The sequence below is a fragment of the Sinocyclocheilus anshuiensis genome, unplaced genomic scaffold (assembly GCF_001515605.1).
Source record: "Sinocyclocheilus anshuiensis isolate Anshui unplaced genomic scaffold, SAMN03320099.WGS_v1.1 scaffold1044, whole genome shotgun sequence".
Lineage (NCBI taxonomy): Eukaryota > Metazoa > Chordata > Actinopteri > Cypriniformes > Cyprinidae > Sinocyclocheilus > Sinocyclocheilus anshuiensis.
The window spans coordinates 117348-137374 of record NW_015548237.1 but is presented as its reverse complement, the minus strand read 5'-3'; the positions used below and the strand labels follow the sequence as shown (position 1 = coordinate 137374).

Here is a 20027-nt window from a genome sequence, read left to right as displayed (position 1 = left end):
CAAAAGAGAGTACAAGAGTAGCAACAAGAAGCTTAACCAAACATATCAGAGATTATCGGCTTTGTGTTGCATACGCGCTCTTATAATCAAAGTGTTAGTAAGAAGACTTTAACTTCCTGTCCTTTAGGTTATATTGTGGCACATTTTTAAATGCTAGTCTGCTGAACGCTTACTTGTAAGGGCACAGGTGAGAATTTTTTTTTTCAAAATAAACACCTTATATAGAACAAAGACAACAAAATGCAGGTATTATGGCCACTGCCAAAGACTTTCATGTTAAGAAATGCTCTGGGTTATGAGTAAGTGGTTTAAACAACAGTCGTTCCTGGTGGAAAACAACAAAAACACAAACCAGCCAAAGGTGGTGGCACAGCTGGTAGTCTGGCCAGGTTGGTGTGATTTGGTGGGGTTTTGCGTATTTATCAGCTTATGAAACTGAAAGACCAGTTGGCCAAAACACCAGCTGCTTAATATATCTACAACCGGTGACCCACCTTTGGCTAATTGAAGTTGTTTCATTCAGCTGGGAAGGGGGCAAGATAAAACATCTTACTTGACTATACAACATTGTTGATGTACAGCTGCGCTGCAGTTGTAAAGGTGTCTGGTCATTGTCTGACGAGTGCTGTTGTGTGGCAGGTATTCTGGAGTTTATCAGTCTGGCCGTCGGGCTGGTGAGCATACGAGGCGTGGACGCTGGTCTTTATCTGGGAATGAATGAGAAAGGTGAACTCTATGGGTCGGTAAGTCAAACCCCTGTAGTGCTCACACACACACCAAACAACATCCAGCAACAGAAGGTTCTGCTCTATGAAGTGTTCCAATAGGAATGCAGTCAGAGCTGGAATGAGGAGCAAACGACAACCCACCCACCGGCTCATAGTCTGTTCCCCATATGATGTAGATGTACAAAAAAGAAAACACTTCACCAGACAAAACAAGCAGTGTTTCCACTGCTGCGAGCCCTGACCTCTGATCGGCGAGGTCTGTGCGTGGCTCACCTTGTTTTTGTCTTTGTAACTTTCCACACGAGAACAACCTCTCAGACAGCACGCTCAATCTCAGAGAAGAAAAACTGCCTCTTCATTTCGTTCCATACTTAAAATATTTACATATTTTCCAGGGACACATGAAGCGTGTAACGTATACACACCCACATATCGTGGATATATGAGCTGAGTGCTCTTGGTTTCTTGCATATCTGTGTGCTGTGCGAGGACCACGCTTTTCTCCGCTGGAGTACTAATTGTAACCGAGACCAGGAGATAAAAGCATGTAGCGGGATTTGACTTTTTGCATGCTAACATAGAGAACCATATATAGGAAAATGCGCCTGGCCTCCCCCTCTGCAGACTTTGCCATGCTTGCAGGAGAAACAAGCTATCAGATTTCCAGAGACAATAAGCAGGGGCCCCAGTAAGTTTCTGTGGATCCTGAGTTAAAACAAACCTATTTAAAGCAAGGAGAGATGACTTCACATGCAATGCGATAACATCCCATTAAAACAGACTGTAAACACAGGTCAGAACTGCAAATCACCTGAAGACTTCTAGGTTCACTGCACAGACTTAAAAGGTCCATTTCTGTTGCATGAAGATCAAAGAAGTTTACCATCACTGGTGGTTAGGATTTATACATTATGTAAATCCTGTGCATGGAGCAGTGTTTAATCCAAACAGCACACTACCTAATTGAAACGGCATAGAGACCATCAGTAATCTCACTGCTCCTGGAGAGGTATTCCAGTTGTTTTAAATGATTTTGTTTTCTGAAACTTTTAGTTGATAACTTTTTTCTGTCTTACTCTATTTGCTTGGCCAACTGTTTAAACGATTTAACAGAACTTTTAAAGTTGACTTTATCTTAAACACTAATTTTAAATGTATAATCTTGACACCAAGACTTGAACCTGGTCCACTGCATGACTGTTCTTTGGCAGGAAACATGATGTAGCCCCAGTGTCTTCTATTGTTCTCAGCAGTGTAGTCAGCCAGCGAATGTTCACCTGCTTAACCCGAAGCCGTCGCTCATGAAGTTCTGTCAGTGGTGTAGTAGTAGCAGCCCACACAGACTCTCTCAAGCTGCCGTGTTTGTGCGAGAGAGCTTGTTGCATCATGGGGGAAGCAGACAAAAAGGTTAACAGTTTTGAAGAATGATTTTGGGTGTAAACTGCAAAGCTTGCCCGTAATGACTTTCCCTTCTCTGGTGAAGCGAGCACCTGCTGTCTGGCCTCAAGATAGTTTCCACTCCACACATTTTGAGATGGTGACAAGGGTAAACTGTGCACTGTGAGAAAGAAACAGTACCACGTCTTCACACCCTCATGCTTTCCAGCCCATCTGGAGGTCTGGAAATGGGAGGCGCATGCTAGTTCTTAAACATGTGGTCAAATGCACTTAAACTGGACTCTTGATGGACAGAGGGAAGATTACTAGCTAGAGAACACACCATTTTGGTTGGGACTTTTCTGGGTCAGGCCAGGAAAGCAGTTTCCCACTTTGATTCACATTTTACATCGGGGTGTCCAATCCTGTTTCTGGAGGGCTACCATCCTGCAGATGTTAGCTTCAACCCCAATTAAACACACCTGAGCTAGCTAATCAAGGTCTTGCCAGTCATACTAGAAGCATCCAGGCAAGTGAGTTGAGGCAAGTTGGAGCCAAAATCTGCAGGTCAGTGGTCCTCCAGGATAAAGTTTGGACACCCCTGTCTTACATTTTGTCTTAAATGGTTTGTGTAGATCAGGAGTGCCAAATCCCTCTCTTGGAGGGCCACCTTCTTGCAGAGTTTTGCTTGACCTTGCTCCAACACACCTGTCTGGATGTTTCTAGTAATCCTGAACACCTTGATTGGTTGGTTCAGGTGTATTTAATTGGGGTTGAAGCTAAACTCTGTAGGCAGGTGGCCCTCCGAGGGCAGGACTGGAAACCCCTGGTATAGATGAAGCTTATCTATCATGGTAGGACACAAGATATTTCCAATAATCTAACCTGTAACTTTCCATTATAATGTAGTGCACATTATTGTCTCCAGATAATACAAAAAACAATGTTTTTGTCTCTTTCTGGCTGCCTTGCAGAAGAAGCTGACAGCAGAGTGTGTTTTCCGTGAGCAATTCGAGGAGAACTGGTACAACACTTATGCATCCACACTCTACAAGCACGCGGACACTGGAAGATACTATTACGTGGCTCTGAACAAGGATGGCTCGCCTCGAGAAGGCGGCAGGACTAAAAAACACCAGAAGTTGACTCACTTTCTGCCCAGACCCGTCGAGATAGAGAAGATACCCCAAGCTTACAGAGACTTGTTCCAGCATAGGTGACCAGAGCATCCGTCAGAGTTGCTGTGTTGGAGAGGCGCAGTAGAGGTGCTGGATGGGGAAGACGGACGCTAAAGAACATTAAGAAATACAAGACCCTACTTCTCTCGCCTCACAGCTGTTTATATTTGGGTTCTGGTCCAAAATGAGGAGGCCCTCTCCAATGGTGATTGAGATAAACAGTACGTGTGTGTCCTGGATGGCTCCGTTTCCTCTCCTTAATGGGTTTTAAACCACAGAGAAGAGGGAACATTCCTGCATCCAAAGCTGGAGCCAAAAGATGTCTTGAGGAAGAGGTGTTGACTTCAGGGCCTCATGACGTGTGTCATGCAATCACCCTTTCTTCAGACACTTTTTGTAAGGTGAACCACATTTTGGCCTTGTTCTCACTGGAAAAAAAAATAGGGTCTAAACCTGAATTTATTGAGTAACTTGTCACCTGAGCATAGGAAGTAAAACTGCCTTTGGCTGTTGAGATAAAACTCAACATGCCCTGTCTGGTGACCCTGGGGCCAAACTCACGTTGAAAGGTCATGAGGCAGCACTTACCAAGAAGATGGACATGGGGAGTATTCCCTGACCTTCCAGTAGGACAAATGCAAAGCTAGAGCTTTTCAAATTAAATATACCTTTAAGGGCACTTAAAAGGAGAAAGATGCTTTGAAGACCAATGACCAGCTTCTACTGAAACAATACCAATTTTGAATGGAAAAAGTACCAATTGTGAGACAGTGAAAAAGTAACAAGGCTTTATAATAATAATGGAAACAAACACCCTTTTCCTAGAGGGGCTTACACAGATGATCTTCTGTCTGCTTCCTTTGAAGGTTCAGGAGAGTTCAAACATTACAAAATTTGGTAGAAAAAGCTAATCAGCAGTAGCGAAGTGATTAGTTGAAATCACTTTCAAAGCAAGCAGGGGAAACACATGGTGCTTGCTGAAGGGTTCGGTAGAGGCTTTGGTCATTTGATTAAGAGTGACTTATAATGTTCAGGTTGTCAGGAACATTATTAAAATGTAAGTGAAAGATGTGTAAATATGGACAAACCTATTTATAAGATGTACAATATATTTATTTTCTACATATAAAGAATAATTATAAATCTATATATAAATCTATTTATTTATTTCAAAGGCTCTATTTTGTAATGAACTTGAAGTTATTGGAATTGTAGATTCTACTGAGATTATTCAGAAGGGCTAAGCTGAATGACTGACAATAAAATTGTCCTACTATTTTTTATTGTTGGTGACCATATTTGCAAGGATTCTCTGTACCAATTAAAATCTGAGAAACACTGAGCTGATTGAGTTTGACTGCACACACCACTTTTATGATAGTTTATCAAGGTACATTCATGGAATGAATGGTCATCTTTGCTAAACACAGGAACTCAAAACGCTGTGAGAGCACTAGTTATTTAAGTCAACATGATATGGCATCAGCAAACCATGATATTATCTATCTATAATATCATGTACTGTATTTGCAAGTAAAACAGGGTATTCCAAGAAAATCTTCTTCAGAGGCAGATCAAGTTATGTTTTGATGAATGATTACAAAAACAAACATTTTTGTCTTTGGAACTAGAGTGAATTCTGACTTCATATTGTCTTCAAAGTAGAGCACATCTGATATCCTCTTTCAGAAAATCTTCATGTACGGGGTCAATCAATCTATGAAATGTTGTTTATCTAGTGCAGCGTAAATTCCAGAACATCACAGCAGCATTCACAGAATAATCCAGCTCTCCAGAGATGTGGATGTTAGCTGATGATGTAAAAAGACAGCTCTTGGCTCGGGGAACCTGTGGGAAAGTTCTCCCTAAGCAGTCTGTAGAGGCATAAATCAACGCCCTACAGAAAGCGAAACAATACGAGAGAATGTGTTGCGCTGGTGGGCGTCAAACCTGCTGAAAAGCCTGCAGCACAACAACATTAATTACCTATATAATAGCGATAACGTACGCATAACTATTATTAATGAGTTTTTTGTGAATCCGATGCATTGTAAATCACATCAACACAAAACTTCCTCGGTGATTGAATGAAGATTTGGACCAGCACTGATGCTGCCCTGAATGGACTTCTATAGGGTTTCAGTCATCTTACATCATCAGAAACGAACAGAACAATCCAGATTTACAAACATTCACAACCCCACCCACCAACGATGCCTGACAACATGCTTGGCTCATTCCTGCTCGGATGATCAATAGTTAGGCATTGCAGCCAGCACGCTTGAATACTTTCAGATACGAAGTGTATAGTGCATGTTCATGAGAACGGAAGCAGGTTTTAACATTGGAGGATAGATGGGGCAACAGCTGAGCCGAAGTGGCCGAGTGGTAATCTGGGCATACCAAGGACGGGATCAACATTTCAACATCTGCAATAGTTGTAATGTTTCTCTTTTGGCAGCTTTGTGCAAGCTGTGAACGCAAGCTCCCCTCGGGGGGGAAATTTGGGCTTGAGGGGGCGAATGGAAAAGGGGGAGAAAAACCCTGGCAGCTAAAGAAATGAAAATAATAGCAAGCAGTAGAAACGACACAGCAGATGAAAGACTGAAGGGGAAGAATGGGGTGTACGAGAGGACATAATATTCGTATTAGAGAAAACGCATCTGAAATTTGGTTTTGCCGTCACAGATCTCAAATACAGTCTAGTTCATTTATTCATTTACCGAAAATAATGAATAGCTGTTTGAGTACTCACTAGTTCTTCAAAACCACAACTTCCTAGTATCGGCTTAAATCAGGGGCAAAAGTTTCTCTTGTCTTCTGGTGACCTCATCTGACTGTCAACTGCACTGCTGCATCATGGGAAGGGAGTGGCACATTTTCACATACATAAGAAACGACTAGCTAGTATGTATCGGTCCCAAAAAGTAGTAAGTAAAACCACTGTCTAGAGTTCAAGGTTGCCAACATATAGTTAGGTACTATATGTGTGTTAAGTTTAAATAAAAAGAAAGGGGGGATTACTCAAACAATATATGCCCTCTGACTCGTCTAAGTTAATTTCATACGAGTTCCCATATAGCATTCAAACTTGAAGTATCACCCAAGACCCCGATTTATTTAAGAACCCATGACACATGCTACTATAAGCAATGCGTCTCGCAGAACCATCTAAAAGAGCAAATGTCACAATTCTTGACAATTCTCAAAATTGATGAAACTGAAGATTATGTAACGAATAATATAAACGTTCATACAAAAGTTTAAAATGTTAAAAATATTTAAGAACTTTCATGACTATTCCATTACTTTTGTTCAGTGGATACATTAGCAATCGCAATTTCTTCTTGACAAAATATCTTAAAACAAAGCATCAATAGAATAATTTATATTCAACCTTTAACAAATTATTTGAAATTTCCATGATTTTTTAATTCCCCTGTTGTCTTTATTTAGGACATGGATTTGCATATAACATACTATCTGCCAGTAATTGTGCAGAAATTGCGCACACAAAAAAAAAAACCACACACACAAGCAAGAACTGCATGTAACATCCTTTTGGTCACTTTATTTAAATGTGATATTAAATACTAAGTAGCAGTTCATATTAATGGCAGAAGTTGTTGGTGTATATGCTAACATTTTCAGGAGGGGAAAAAGTTCCTCTACATTTCTGAATTGCGATCCCAACGCAAGTGGGGAAAAGAAACCGAAAGAAATAAACAACAGAAAAAGAAATTATGAACAGTTCTCACAACAATATGCTAGGCAACACTACAACGAGAAGTCTGATGTTACAAAAGTCCGGAGGAATTCAGCAAGCAGTTTTAACAACACAGACATTCCATAGCGTGATTAGCAACAACAAGTTTAAATACCTAAAAGCAGATTAGAAAAAGGGGTTTTAAAACATTAGAAGAGATCTAGCTGCTTGATATAAGGCCATTTGACTTGACGTTACATTTAAGGTGTCCGCTGCAGTGTCTCTGGAGCACTGTACCGATGACAATCCACTACTAGGAAGATATTAGCGCAGATAGTATTTACGGGGGCTCTAGAACAGAAACGCTATGGTCCCTCCTCAATCACGCTGTTTTCCTTGCAATATAATTATTTATATATGCACAGCCCTTATTCAAGGGGAAAGAAACCTGCAATGCCTAAAAGCATTTGGGGAGAATATCTTCTTCAATCTTAAATACGTGAGAGGAAAAAAACAAAACAAAAAAAACTTGAATAACATTAAGGCTATATACACAAAATGACAAACTGCACTGCCAAAAAGTCCCAGGATGCCCTCTCGTTACTGAGGAGCTCAAGTAGGTGTCCTGGCTCAATCAGTCCAGCTGTGTGTACACCGAGGGGCAGAGGCATCTACAGGCCCTTAGACGGGCCCGGGTTCTTGCCCAGCTGTGAGGAGGGGAGGCCCTGGAGCGCCCCGAGCTGCTGGTACAAGCCCAGCAGATCCATCTGATTTATGGGGCCAGTAAGACCGTTCTGCATGGCCAGCTGATTGAGCAGCAGACCCTGCCTCGCCATGGCCAGCTGCTGCTCCTGCACCTTACGGTTGGCGATCACCTTCTGCACGTACATCATCAGCTGGAGAAGAGACGGAGATCGGATGTTAATGTTCTCTTATGTGGCTTCAGAAAGTCATGCAATATCAGGGTCTCCAACAGAACTGGTGTTACTACATAACCCGTCCACAAAGCACCACATTCTTTGATTACAATAATGTATTTTGATATCCAATGCCAACAGTCAAACGCATCCATGTTTACATAGAAAAAAAACAGTGGAAAAGCAGCGCAAGTGAATAAAAAACCTGTCTGATATTTCATGTTTGCATCATGGTGACCGGCTGAAAGCGGTTGTTCATTGTTTTTACAGAACATTTATAGTTAATAAAGTGTACTGGTATTATACCTTCAGTCATTTTGAATTTGAATTACCTTGACTTTTGAGATTTTTTTTTTAAAGCATTTTTCTCGTATTATTTTTTAACATATAATATGTATAAGACAAGTTTGTACAAGATGTAGTTGTAGTTAATGCTTCTTTTCCGCAAAGATATTTAACAAGTGATTTGTTTAACATTGACATCATGTTGACAGTTTCATGTGTGCTGCACTCGGAATAGAATTTTCTTTAACTAGAGGGTTAATAAAGACAAAGCTACTTGAATCATGTTGTAGTTACATGTACAAGTTGACTAGTTAAAAATCGAGAATCGGTCAAAAAAAAAAAAAAGGGTGGTCATTTTTTGCCATATCACCCAGCCCTAAATCACAAGTTAATAAAGTAACAACTGCAACACAAAAATATAGCAATCACAAATTAGAGGTTTATGGACATTGGATTTCGCTGATGATATAAAAACCCAATAAAAAAAATAAAAAAAGACTATTTTGCCGTTACTAGTATTTAATGTTGTATTTTTAAACGCCAGATGTAGTTTATTGTATTATTGTAAAATATGCACTCTTACAACCATCTACAACATATTACAATATAAACACCATGAAGCAAACATGCCATAATTCATCAGCAGTAGATCATAAGCAATCGTTTGGCATACATGCAGTTTCCACTGATTTTGAACTGCTCTGAAACTGAGTCTGTAGAATGTGAAACAGTGCCGAATTTTTACACTGAAGCATGCAGCACTAACATTTATCGCCCTTTTTAAGTTAAATAACAACATAAGGCCTTATTGCAACATTTAAACTTTTTATGCCCTTAAATTTTATCAAACTGAATTGAAGACATTTTAGGACTTTTTAAGAGACCCTTAATTAATTTACGCATCACATTTAATTATTTTTGACAAATGGAGAATAAAGGGGTGCAACAGGGTCCCCCAGATGTAAAAATCCCTTTCATTCTATTTAGTTTATAATGTTAATGTCACTTAAACACAGATAGAACATAAGATGAGCAAACGTACAGTTTGTTGCTTGCCGAGTACATCACGGTAAATAGCCTCCCTGTGTTTGATTTCCAGCTCGTAGCCAGCCTGCCTCCCAAGAGCCATGGACTGAACCTGGGCCTCGGGTAAACTCGGGTTCTCCTTCCACTGCCAAAAACAACACACCCGTTACATCCTGTAGACCTCAACAAACAAACACTTACACGCTCATCACACACACACAAACACATTTAGCAGTTGTTCAGAACGTAGTCCAACATCTCAAGCTTAATACTGATGACACAGCAAACTATAGGCAAAAACTACAGCCTCAAAAGTGTATATTGAAAAAAAAAGCTTGCTCCATGACACTAGGGTATAGTGGCTTGATGTTATACAGGTGTTGTATGTGGTTGTCAGGTCAACAGAGCCCATCTTCCAAGTCTCTATATTATTCTGGTCTCCAAGTATGACTCAGTGTAGGTCTATAGATTTTGGTCATTTTATCACCCAACCAGAGTTTCATTCATGTCTCTAGCACAAAATGTATGGGACAACCTATGCATTAGAGGTTCAATTGGGGGAAGTACTACCAACAACAGTGATTTTTGCCTTGGCAAACACAAACTGCAGAGCAATTTTTCAGTCTTGTCAGGGAAAGTGGGTTTTGCATCAGTTATTGGTCATAACAGCCCATAGATGCAACACTGGACCTGAAGCTTTAAGGCCCTGATATACTTGAAGCAAAATCTAAAAACCATACTATTGTGAAGTCATTGCGAACAAAATCAGGCCAAAATGAAGTTTGTTTGGAGTTTCTGGAAGTGTTTGGTTCTGCTGTTAAACCCCTTCTTTTAACAGGTAGATGATTCTTTGACTTGGAAAACGTCTGCGTTTCATTTCTTCTGTTCAGACTGGCGAGGTCAGACGCGAGTTAAAACATGAACACACTGGAGAACTGCTTTATAGCAAAAACTGAAAGCGACACTGACACTTTTTTCATGTTTACTACTGTAAAGCTGCTTGCTTTAAAGCAATCTATTGTATAAAGTGTTATATAAATAAACATGACCTGACTGGAGTGCAGAATTGCAGAGCTGCACAAACTTATCCACGTTGCCATGATCAGATGCTTTCTTAACTGCTGTTTTCTCACCGCTGTCAATTTGTTGTGTTTATTTGGTTATAGAGAGGAAAGCATGCGACATTTACATATGCATCTCTTTGGGATGTTCACTAACAGTAAATTGCTGCTCAGGCATTTAAAAAACTTGTTTTCACCCCTAAGCGAAGAGCGAAAAACATCTGCGTCGTGAGTATATTAGGGCCTTTCCGACGAAAGCCTCACTGTAGGGAATCTCCCTCTCTCCTGTCACTCACCACCTGCGCGATGATGTCCTCCAGTAGTTCCCTGGGCACTGACTTCAGAGCGTTAGTGGCTTCCAACACTTTCAGCCTGCCCTGGTTAATCAAATCCTTGAACACAGAGAGAAAAAAAACTTGAGAAGACAGAAAATACTAGACGAGATGAAACAAACCTAGCAAGAAAACATTTCTGAATTTGATATTTTCACAGAGATAGCTAGCATTTGTAATGCCGATTCAATACTATCCCGATACTTCAATATATATTGCAATAATTGAGTATTGCGATTTTATAACTATTGTGATTCGATATTACACTTTATTGTGATTTTTGTCTGCTTATTGCTATATTTTATTTCAGGAGCATACACATACACAGTGTATATTTTGAGTTTTCCACTTGTAATAACGACTTTGTGGTGGCGTTCATGTGCATTCAACTCATAAATACAATTTATCCGACATGACTTGAACACACCATAATACAGCGGCGCTGCGCAGACCGATCACTGTATAGCATCAAAGCACTGTGAGAGCTACAGAGAACAGATGGCTCCGCATGATTTCGAAACGCTTTCGCAATACACCGATTGGTCTGCGCGGTGCTGCTCCAAGTCGAAACGACCTATACATGTCGCCCTCTGCTGGAATAAAAGCGGCAACTTCTCCCCACCACCTCTTAGGAAAAGTAAAATAATTAAATACAAATCGATTCTGAGATAAACCAATCGATTTTTAAATAGTTTTAAAAAGAGTCGCGATAGTTAAGTGAATCGATTTTTCCCCCCACCCCTAGTAAACAGCAGCTGGCAGGGCACAAGCCAAATGTCGGTGCCCGAGGACGCATGTCACAATTAGCTGCCGGCTGAAGGAATGTGGAAAGAGCATGTGGAGCTCATTACTTACCTCCAACTGTTGGTTACTCATGGAGGCCAAAGCAGCCACGTTGAAGGGGAAGTAAGAGTTTGGTCCTGCTCCCATGCCCATCTGAGAATAGGACGGCTGGTTGAAACGCATGGACAGCCCCTGAAACAACAGACGAGCGGGTCCATCAGTTGGAAAGAAACAGAGAAACTTAATTTAACGAGATGAGGTCACACAGAAAGATCCCAATTATAAATAATCTTCAAATCAGGTTCGGCCTCACAGATGAGTCAGCCTTCCATCACACTAGCACTTGCAGCAGGGTAATCAAAGCATTGCATTGTGGACTTTATTTTCCACTCGATTTGCGACTTTGACATGATTTGTCTGCAATCTGGCAAAGACGCACGCCGAACGATAATTCCCGGCCAACAGATCGCTGGAGGATCCAAAAAATCCTGATGTGCACCCATGTGAACCTCTGTTAGGGTCCTGCCCAAGCTGTGTTTGTCTTACGGCTCTAAACAGAACGTTCCCCTGCTGAAGGTCAGCAGGATGGCTGTGTTTGTGTGTAAATGAGCTACCGAGGCAGATGCGGCCAATCCCACCCTCTAATTGGGTCTTTGGTGCATGCAGCTCGTAAACACACTCCACAGCTGAGTGTCCGGTGTTCAGACCTGGCACGAGCAGGTGAGCACAGATGCCGGCGTGAATCGCAGCTGTGCCGCAGACCGCGGGACAATCTAAACGGACCATCTTTTAATCTGGTTTCAAAATGTGACGCTCGCTGTATGGCTGTTTTCAACTAAACCTTGAGCAGAACTCGATAGGGCTCTCTAATCACTGCAAGTGACTGCTTAAAATCCACTTTAATGGCTCTGACATAGTTAATGATTTTAAGCAACCAAATTAGACAAAGCTCTTCAATCGTAACATACACAAATAACTGTAGCAAGATGATCAAAAGCAGGTGAATTCTTTTCGTTGCATATAATAGCTATGGCCAAGTGATTCACTGATGAAATTACTTTTGATTTAAGCATATTTAAAACATCTTGCCAAAAAATAACATGAAATTTGACTAATGAGAAAGTTGACTGCAGAAATATTTCACAGGTAATCGGTGTAGATCGTACGTGATTGCAAAAGGAATAATTACAGTGAATCTGAATGGAGAAAAGGCACTTGTAATTAAATTCAACTGCAGAGTCCCACAAGGCCAACAAGTCACTTCTCTCCCAAAAACCTCCACTAATGAGTGGCTGACCTGAGGATGAAGAGTCTCTAATCTGAAGACAATGACTCGGATTGTTTGAATACTACAAAGGATTCCAGGATTAGATATAAAAAGGACACAGGCTCTCGGCCATCATCTGCACCCACAGACATGCAGGTTTCACTGCGTTTATGCAAGGGAATGATTCAACTCTCTGAACAACTAGACACTTCAGAAAAGGTGTGCTTCAATAGGTCTGGACAGAACCATTATCACCTAAAGAACACTTTCCAAGCAACAAAGCTCTTTGGTAGCTCCCACTTGTTTTATGCAGGTCTAAATAAAGCTTGCTTAGTTATGTGTCTTACAAGGAGCTATTCATTGAAGCTTTCGAAGGAATTTTATGTAAGCACATATGAATACAGTTAGCCCTTTCTCATGGTGTTCCTTAAAGTGTGGGTTAATTTCTTATGATGATATCACTTCACAATATTATTTGACAGGTGTGGAGCATCACTAAAGAAATAATCAACCTCACCAAGATTCTTAAACCACTATCAGTTATGGCCAGATACAAACAGACAATTTCAGACAAAAAAAAAAAAACACCTGAAATATGGCTAAACTCTAACATTATATTTACGAATTGATATGCAGGTATTAGAAAATATTGTTATCATTATATGTATATAATAGTAAAGGGCTTGTGTGGTTACACACCTTCTTTTCGGCCTCGTATTCGGCCCAGGCCGCCTTGCGATCTTCCTCACTCAGTGCCTCTTCCTCCTTGTGGTCCAGCAAAGAGTCATGCTCGTGGTAGCCGACGATGTGATCTTTGTAACTGTGAAGGAGTTCTGCCAGGAAAGGATCCTGGGACGGGAGAAAGGGTCAAAGAAAGATGGGTCAGCATCCCACATGAAAACACACACACAGGGCTCCAGACAAAAAAATAAAAAATAGAGTAAGGAGCCATTGGCTCCTATAAGAAACAATCTTAAGCGCCAAATTATTTTTTTAGGTGCCACTGAATAAACGTGTTTTATTTATTTTTTTAAATATATTTTATATATTTTTTTACATTTAACATTTCAATCATACTGTCATGTGTTTATGTCTCATATATTTGTTTTTAATATCATAGGACAATATCATGGACTATACTGTAAGTATCACTTGGCCACTGAGTGTAGTTTGGGCTCCTCCTCAATGCATCCTATAAATGTTGTTATATGTCTTTCACACATCTAGTCGGTTTTCTTCATTAGTAAAATGCAATTTTATAGGTGTTGATTTTTATCTTTAGCTTGCATTATTTCTTATGTAGACAAAAGGTTAAGTAAAAATATTAATATGCAATAGCTCATTAATATAGCAAGATGCTCCTCTTTATAGATGAGCTTATGGGTACCGAATGGTTATTCTGAGGTAAATGTATATTATGTTGCAATGTTTACAAGCTTTACGCGTTTTCCGCAATTTGAAACACTGAATGAGCTTTTACATGAGACATTTCAGTAAGTTGTACTGCAGGCTCTCTTATAAAAGAGCCCACCTTTAGATGTTAATTCATGTTCATTATGTACTATAGTAGACATAAAGAGAAAGATATAATTAAAGAGATATAATGGGTTCACTTGCCGCTTAAACTGAGACGCTAAAGCGATCACGCCTGCCGCATTAAAGAGCGCCAACACCGTATTTATTGTATGTTATTATTCGTTATGAATTTGGCAGAATTTTATAGCTGATACTTTGTTTATTAAAAGGTGACAAAGCACAAAGCTTATTGCGATTACTGGACGGCAAGTTAATTTTTATTATATTAATTTTAATATTTTTGGTCGCAAACGCGACCGTTTTAGTCGCAGTCTGGAGCCCTGACACAGATGTACTCCCCTAATAATCATCATCACCAACATAATTATTGAGCAAAATCAACAATTAAACATTTTTGTGTCTTATCAAACAGAAAAAAAATGTTGCTCTGGCTTAATTAAACAAAGAAGTCATATCATACATACATTTTATAATTACATTTTTAGTTTAGTCACACTTTAGTTTGGGGATCAATTCTCACTATTAACAAACTATTAACTTTAACTTTTATGTTGGTAAACTCCTAATTTGCTTCTTTTTAAACATTTAGGTACGAGGTAGGATTAAGGGATCTAAAATATGGTCATGCAGATTAATTTCTCCAAAAATTTAACCTGATTAACCTGCCCCTGGCAAGCTTTAAAAAATTTTTTTTTTTAAATAATCCGTTACACGCGAATGTACGTCACAATAGAGAAGTAAAGATGCCTCATAACAAATAAATAAATAAATAAAATAGCCAATTAGCAGTTAGTTTGTGCTGCAAAGCTAAAAATAAAAAAAAGACCGCCTCCAACCAAGTGTTGATATTTAAAATAACTTCAGAGGCTTTCATGCAACTCTGGTATCCATGACTATGCTGTTATTGAAAACAACACCTGAGCGGTGCGCAACTCACATCCAGGCCTCGTACAAACATGGTTTAAAATTACTCTACAGCTATTGTTTGCTTTTCTTTGTCTTGCCTGCGCTTTACATTGAAATGCCTTCAAGATCTAGAAACATCTGCTGGATCCCAAACACATGAACATAAACGTGTGATAGTTACGTCATCACCCGATTTAGCAGAGACAACAAACAGAATAAAACAAAAACAAAATTAATCATAATCACAACGTTCAAAAAGCAAAGCCTCGGGTTTCTAAATTTAGGACTGCTTACTAAATTGCTACAGAAAAGTTTGGATAAACAGAATCTGAGGAACAAAGTGAGCAAGCCTCAATCGTCCTCCAAAGAGCCTATCATGATTAACCAGATCAAGGTTTGTTTCAAGAAATAAAGATAACAGAAGTAAGACAGGTACCAAAAACAGAGCCATGCCTTCTGCATTACAGCAGAGTGTAATGGAGAGCGCAGCTACAGATCCGTACACATCAAGGCTTTTTAGTAAGTGGCTTCGATAGCTGGAAAATAAAAACATGTGGCGAAAGCAAGCACAATCACGCCAGGCCTGGCCTATACCCTCTACAATCCCGACTGGATGAGTGATGGTAATTTCTGGCTAAGTGGCTAAATTAAAACATGGCTGGATGCTGCCATGTGAGGAACCCCTTCTGCATCACAACCGTGAAAAAGACTGCATGGAAAAGATGATCTCTTGTTGAAAGCGTGCAGAAGACGAGGGGCAACTGAAGTGTGAGCCGCGTCTCTGGAACAAAAGACAATTTGATGATGAAGCTGTTGTTTGAGCACATTTCAAACACTCGCCATCATGAGAGGGCCGACCTGAGCTTATCTGAACATTGGCCAATTTTGAGCCGGGTAAATGGGTCACAGAGCCACTGGGTCAAGTGACGCCGTCCAGGGGAGCAGGGAATGCCAGGATTCCTGATTAATCTCCAGGCTGGAGCTCCGCGGGTGGTCTCGTCTGTCTCCGTAACCTGCCCTACACGTGCATCTCGACCGAAGGCACTAATGACGGTAACAAGAACTCCTGCATTGTCATACTGTGAGCTAACCCCATGCATAATGACGGCTTAGGAAAAGGATATCGTTTTACTCCATGCATGGATGTGGAATAGGCTGGGTGGGGGAATGGGGTAATCAGCAGAATGCAGATTTTTTTTCTCTTCTCAGGAAAATGGGGAGTGGGGATCCCACAGAAAGTCAAACGGGGGAGGAAGCATTTTGCTTCTGATCAAAGCATAGAGGTGCATGAGCCAGACTGCTGCAAGGATAAATACTGTCCCAGGTGAGGAACCGTCTATTTGCCCATGTCTGAACACCACGGTCTTGGAATATCACAACCATAGAAATTATCTCCTTGTGAGTCTTTGCCATTTTTGCCGTACCCTATGTATGTTTTTGAAAACAGATTGTAGACCTCCATAAACATCTCTGTTAAGCTTGAGTAAACTTGCATCCATTTTCCTTGGGTTTTGAACGTTTAGTTTGCATCTCACCACTAGCTTGGAAAATGTGTTTATGATGTGAACGATACACTGTGCCCTACCCAAGTATGATGCAACATTTTGTTTTATGCATTTACACTGGGCAATGTTAGAAGGTGCACCAGTTATTGAAATCAGACATTCCCAGTGACATTCCCTAAGAAGTGCACACCGACATTACTGTCAGAATAGGTTGTTTCTTGGCAGTTTACAGAATTGTTCATTACAAAGTAATTGTTCAAGAAAATTGACCCCTTTGTAGTGCTACTTACAGCAATGCTGAGAATGCAACATGTACCATTGAAATGGTGCACAATTAGGCATATATTGGCCATCTCTGTGTGCAATAGTTTATGGCAAGTCTTTTCTGGCAAAATTTTAGTTTGACCAAGTTTCGCCTGAACAGTGGCACTCTTAACACATTATTTACTGCTCAATCTCTCTGCATGATATTTTTTAAATCGCATTGAACAGCGATCAATTAAAAGCTGACAGCAATACGAATTATTGCAAGTTATCCTAAATTAGAAAGCTGAAACAGCGACACACATCATTGCTGGTGAGACAGAACATTCAAATAAACTTGAAGAGCTCTGCTCAACTACATACATTTACGACTTGGCAAACAAAGTCAATGCAAAGCAGAGAAAGGGGAGGTAACCTTTCCCCGTATGACGACATTAAGGGAAGATTCCAGATTGGGCCATCTGAGCTTTCATTTTCTCTAAGGCTAAGCAGGATACCCAGGGCTCGGTTTACACCTATCGCCATTTCTAGCCACTGGGGGACCATAGGCAGGCTAGGGGAACTCATATTAATGTTAAAAAACCTCATAAAGTGAAATTTTCATGCCATGGGACCACACGGTCCCAGATGAACTCCGCTGGTGTGAAAAACGCAATTCGGTTCAAAGGTACAAGGTCTTTTTTTCTTGCCATTTGGCTTCCTACTGAATCATTTCCAGCACATTTCCAGCTATTTCAGCTCAATTGCCTCTTAAGGTTTTTGATCACGCCACCTCATATTAAATGCAATCCATATTCGCGAACTCTATTTTATTTCACTCATTACCACGGCCATAAACATCTGCCGTGTGCTCAGGGTGTGAAGAGTGGGGAAATGGAAGTGTGACAGACTAAAGCCATAAAAAAAAGCTAAAGATACAGGAGTTTCGGAAAAGTGTGGAAGACTTTCAAAAGACAAACTTTAGATGTCTTGTTTCGATAATAAAAATGCAACTTTGCCTTCATGACCTAAAAAGGGGCATCCCGGTGAACAAAAATCTTATTTACTGCTTTAAAATGAAGAGCCTAATGCTTCCCTCAGATTTCACAAGGCACTACGTTTGACATGCAGGTGCACAAACCAAAGAAACCAAGGGGTCCGGGGCAAGAGACTCAAGGAATGTGAAGGATTGAGATATTTGTAATACCTAACCTTAGCCAGGCAAAACGTACTCTACAGCTGCACGCAAATTATACACATAACCTCAATGCCCTGATATAAACAGTCTGCGTCTGCACAGCTCTTGATGTTTGGCACAGGGCTGGATGTCAGGTGTCCATCAGGCCTGCCTCAACTATCATTCCATCTTTTCTACCATTTACTAAACGGACAATGTTAGGTGAGAACTTCTTCGAAGCACTTTAGTTCACACCTTCAGCGCTTTCATCCAAGTTGGGGCAAATATCTAAAAATGGAGGGTTGAAGGCAACCACTCATTTAAGGAACATCTGGGGGATTATTAAGACCAGTTCCTGCACCTACTTACGCCAACTAACGTCTGTTCCTTTGCTCAGCGAGACCCAGTCGGCAGGGGAGCCGGAGCGAAAGCAAATGACCACTTTCCCACCGATGGACCACTGTCAGGAAGTGTACACACCGACCCAACCGTGTCACTCAAGTCTACCCACGGGTCTTGGCTCTATAATGGGCCTCTGAAGAGCCCCAGGCAGGGCCAGACCCCAAGCTGGGTGGCTCTCGTGTCTGGGCCGCAGCACTCTTCTTTGTCATTAGAGTGGAAGTCCGCTAGCTTCCTTTGTCTCCAATTAGTTTCTCTGAAAAGCACAAGAACATCCTAAAAGGGTTTTGGAATAATGACTGTTCATCAGGTCAGGGGAGGTTTACAAGTGTTCCTTTGAAAACTTCAGAGACGAAGCAGTGAATCAGCGTAACAGATGGCCTTCATGATGGTATGATGTTTGGGTGAGCTGCAGCGGCACACAGGTTCAGAAGCAGTGTGTGCTTTAGACTGAGAGGGGGGAGAGTCTTCCCAGAAACACTAGGGAAAGTAACAGGGGGACTGGTGGGAATAGCTGCTATCGCCAGATCAGAGTAAGTTTATAGCGTACGATTACAAAGAGAATCGCTTATAGCCTATATCTTGGAGGCTTTTAAGGAGATGTTAACTTAACTATCAGGTTTCATTTGAATTGTAATATATGTGACCCTGGAGCACAAAAGCAGTCTTAAGTCGCTGGGGTTTATTTGTAGCAATAGCCAACAATACATTGTATGGGTCAAAATTATCCATTTTTCTTTTATGCCAAAAATCATTAGGATATTAAGTAAAGATCATGTTCCATGAAGATATTTTGTATATTTCCTACCGTAAATATATCAAAACTTAATTTTTGATTAGTAATATGCATTGCTAAGAACTTAATTTGGACAACTTTAAAGGCGATTTTCTCAGTATTTCGATTTTTTTTGCACCCTCAGATTCCAGATTTTCAAATAGTTGTATTCTCGGCCAAATATTGTCTTATCGTAACAAACCATACATCAATTAAAAGCTTATTTATTCAGCTTTCAGATGGTGTATAAATCTCAATTTCAATTTTTTTTTGAAGAAAATTCAAAAAATTGACCCTTATGACTGGTTTTGTGGTCCAGGGTCACATATAATATTTAAACACATGAACAAGATCGCATTAACAGTGCGCACTTTGCACAAATGGGGTACAAAATAGATCTCAACATCCAGTAAATGTCTTGTCCACCACAGGCAACTAAACAATATATGTGGCATCTCTTTTTACTTTGTTTCATGAGGTTTGCAATTTTTTTTAATTTAGTGCTGTTAAATCAGCACTAAATTAAAATTAGCAACTAGTTTAATTAAATGTTAAACTAGTTGCTAATCTCCAATAAAATAAATGAATAAAAAACAAATTACTCCAAAATAAAAGTTTGTGTTTTTATAATATGTGTGTGTACTACTGTGTATATTTATATGTATACTGTATATAAATACACACACATACATGTGAATATTTGATTTATATTATACATCAATATAAATGTATGTATAATATAAATCAAACAAGTATATATTTAAGAAATATTTACATACACACACACATATATATATACACATATATATAAATATATATATTTTTT

At 40.1% G+C, this 20027-nt stretch overlaps 2 protein-coding genes across 2 annotated transcripts in view; one reads left to right on the top strand and one right to left on the bottom strand.

The window, feature by feature from the left end:
- LOC107654780 (fibroblast growth factor 16-like) overlaps nt 1–3325 on the top strand; it is a 6370-nt gene extending 3045 nt beyond the window's left edge. Inside the window, exons 2-3 of the mRNA XM_016442030.1 lie at nt 640–743; nt 3080–3325. Of these exons, the coding sequence (XP_016297516.1) occupies nt 640–743; nt 3080–3325 (350 nt within the window). The remainder of the gene's footprint in view (nt 1–639; nt 744–3079) is intronic.
- Nucleotides 3326–7470: 4145 nt separating this feature from the next.
- Nucleotides 7471–20027, bottom strand: part of LOC107654779 (transcriptional regulator ATRX-like) — a 64844-nt gene continuing 52287 nt past the window's right edge. Inside the window, exons 26-30 of the mRNA XM_016442029.1 lie at nt 13360–13509; nt 11466–11585; nt 10575–10670; nt 9234–9362; nt 7471–7885 (exon numbers count right to left, since the gene is read on the bottom strand). Of these exons, the coding sequence (XP_016297515.1) occupies nt 7661–7885; nt 9234–9362; nt 10575–10670; nt 11466–11585; nt 13360–13509 (720 nt within the window). The 3' untranslated portion in view covers nt 7471–7660. The remainder of the gene's footprint in view (nt 7886–9233; nt 9363–10574; nt 10671–11465; nt 11586–13359; nt 13510–20027) is intronic.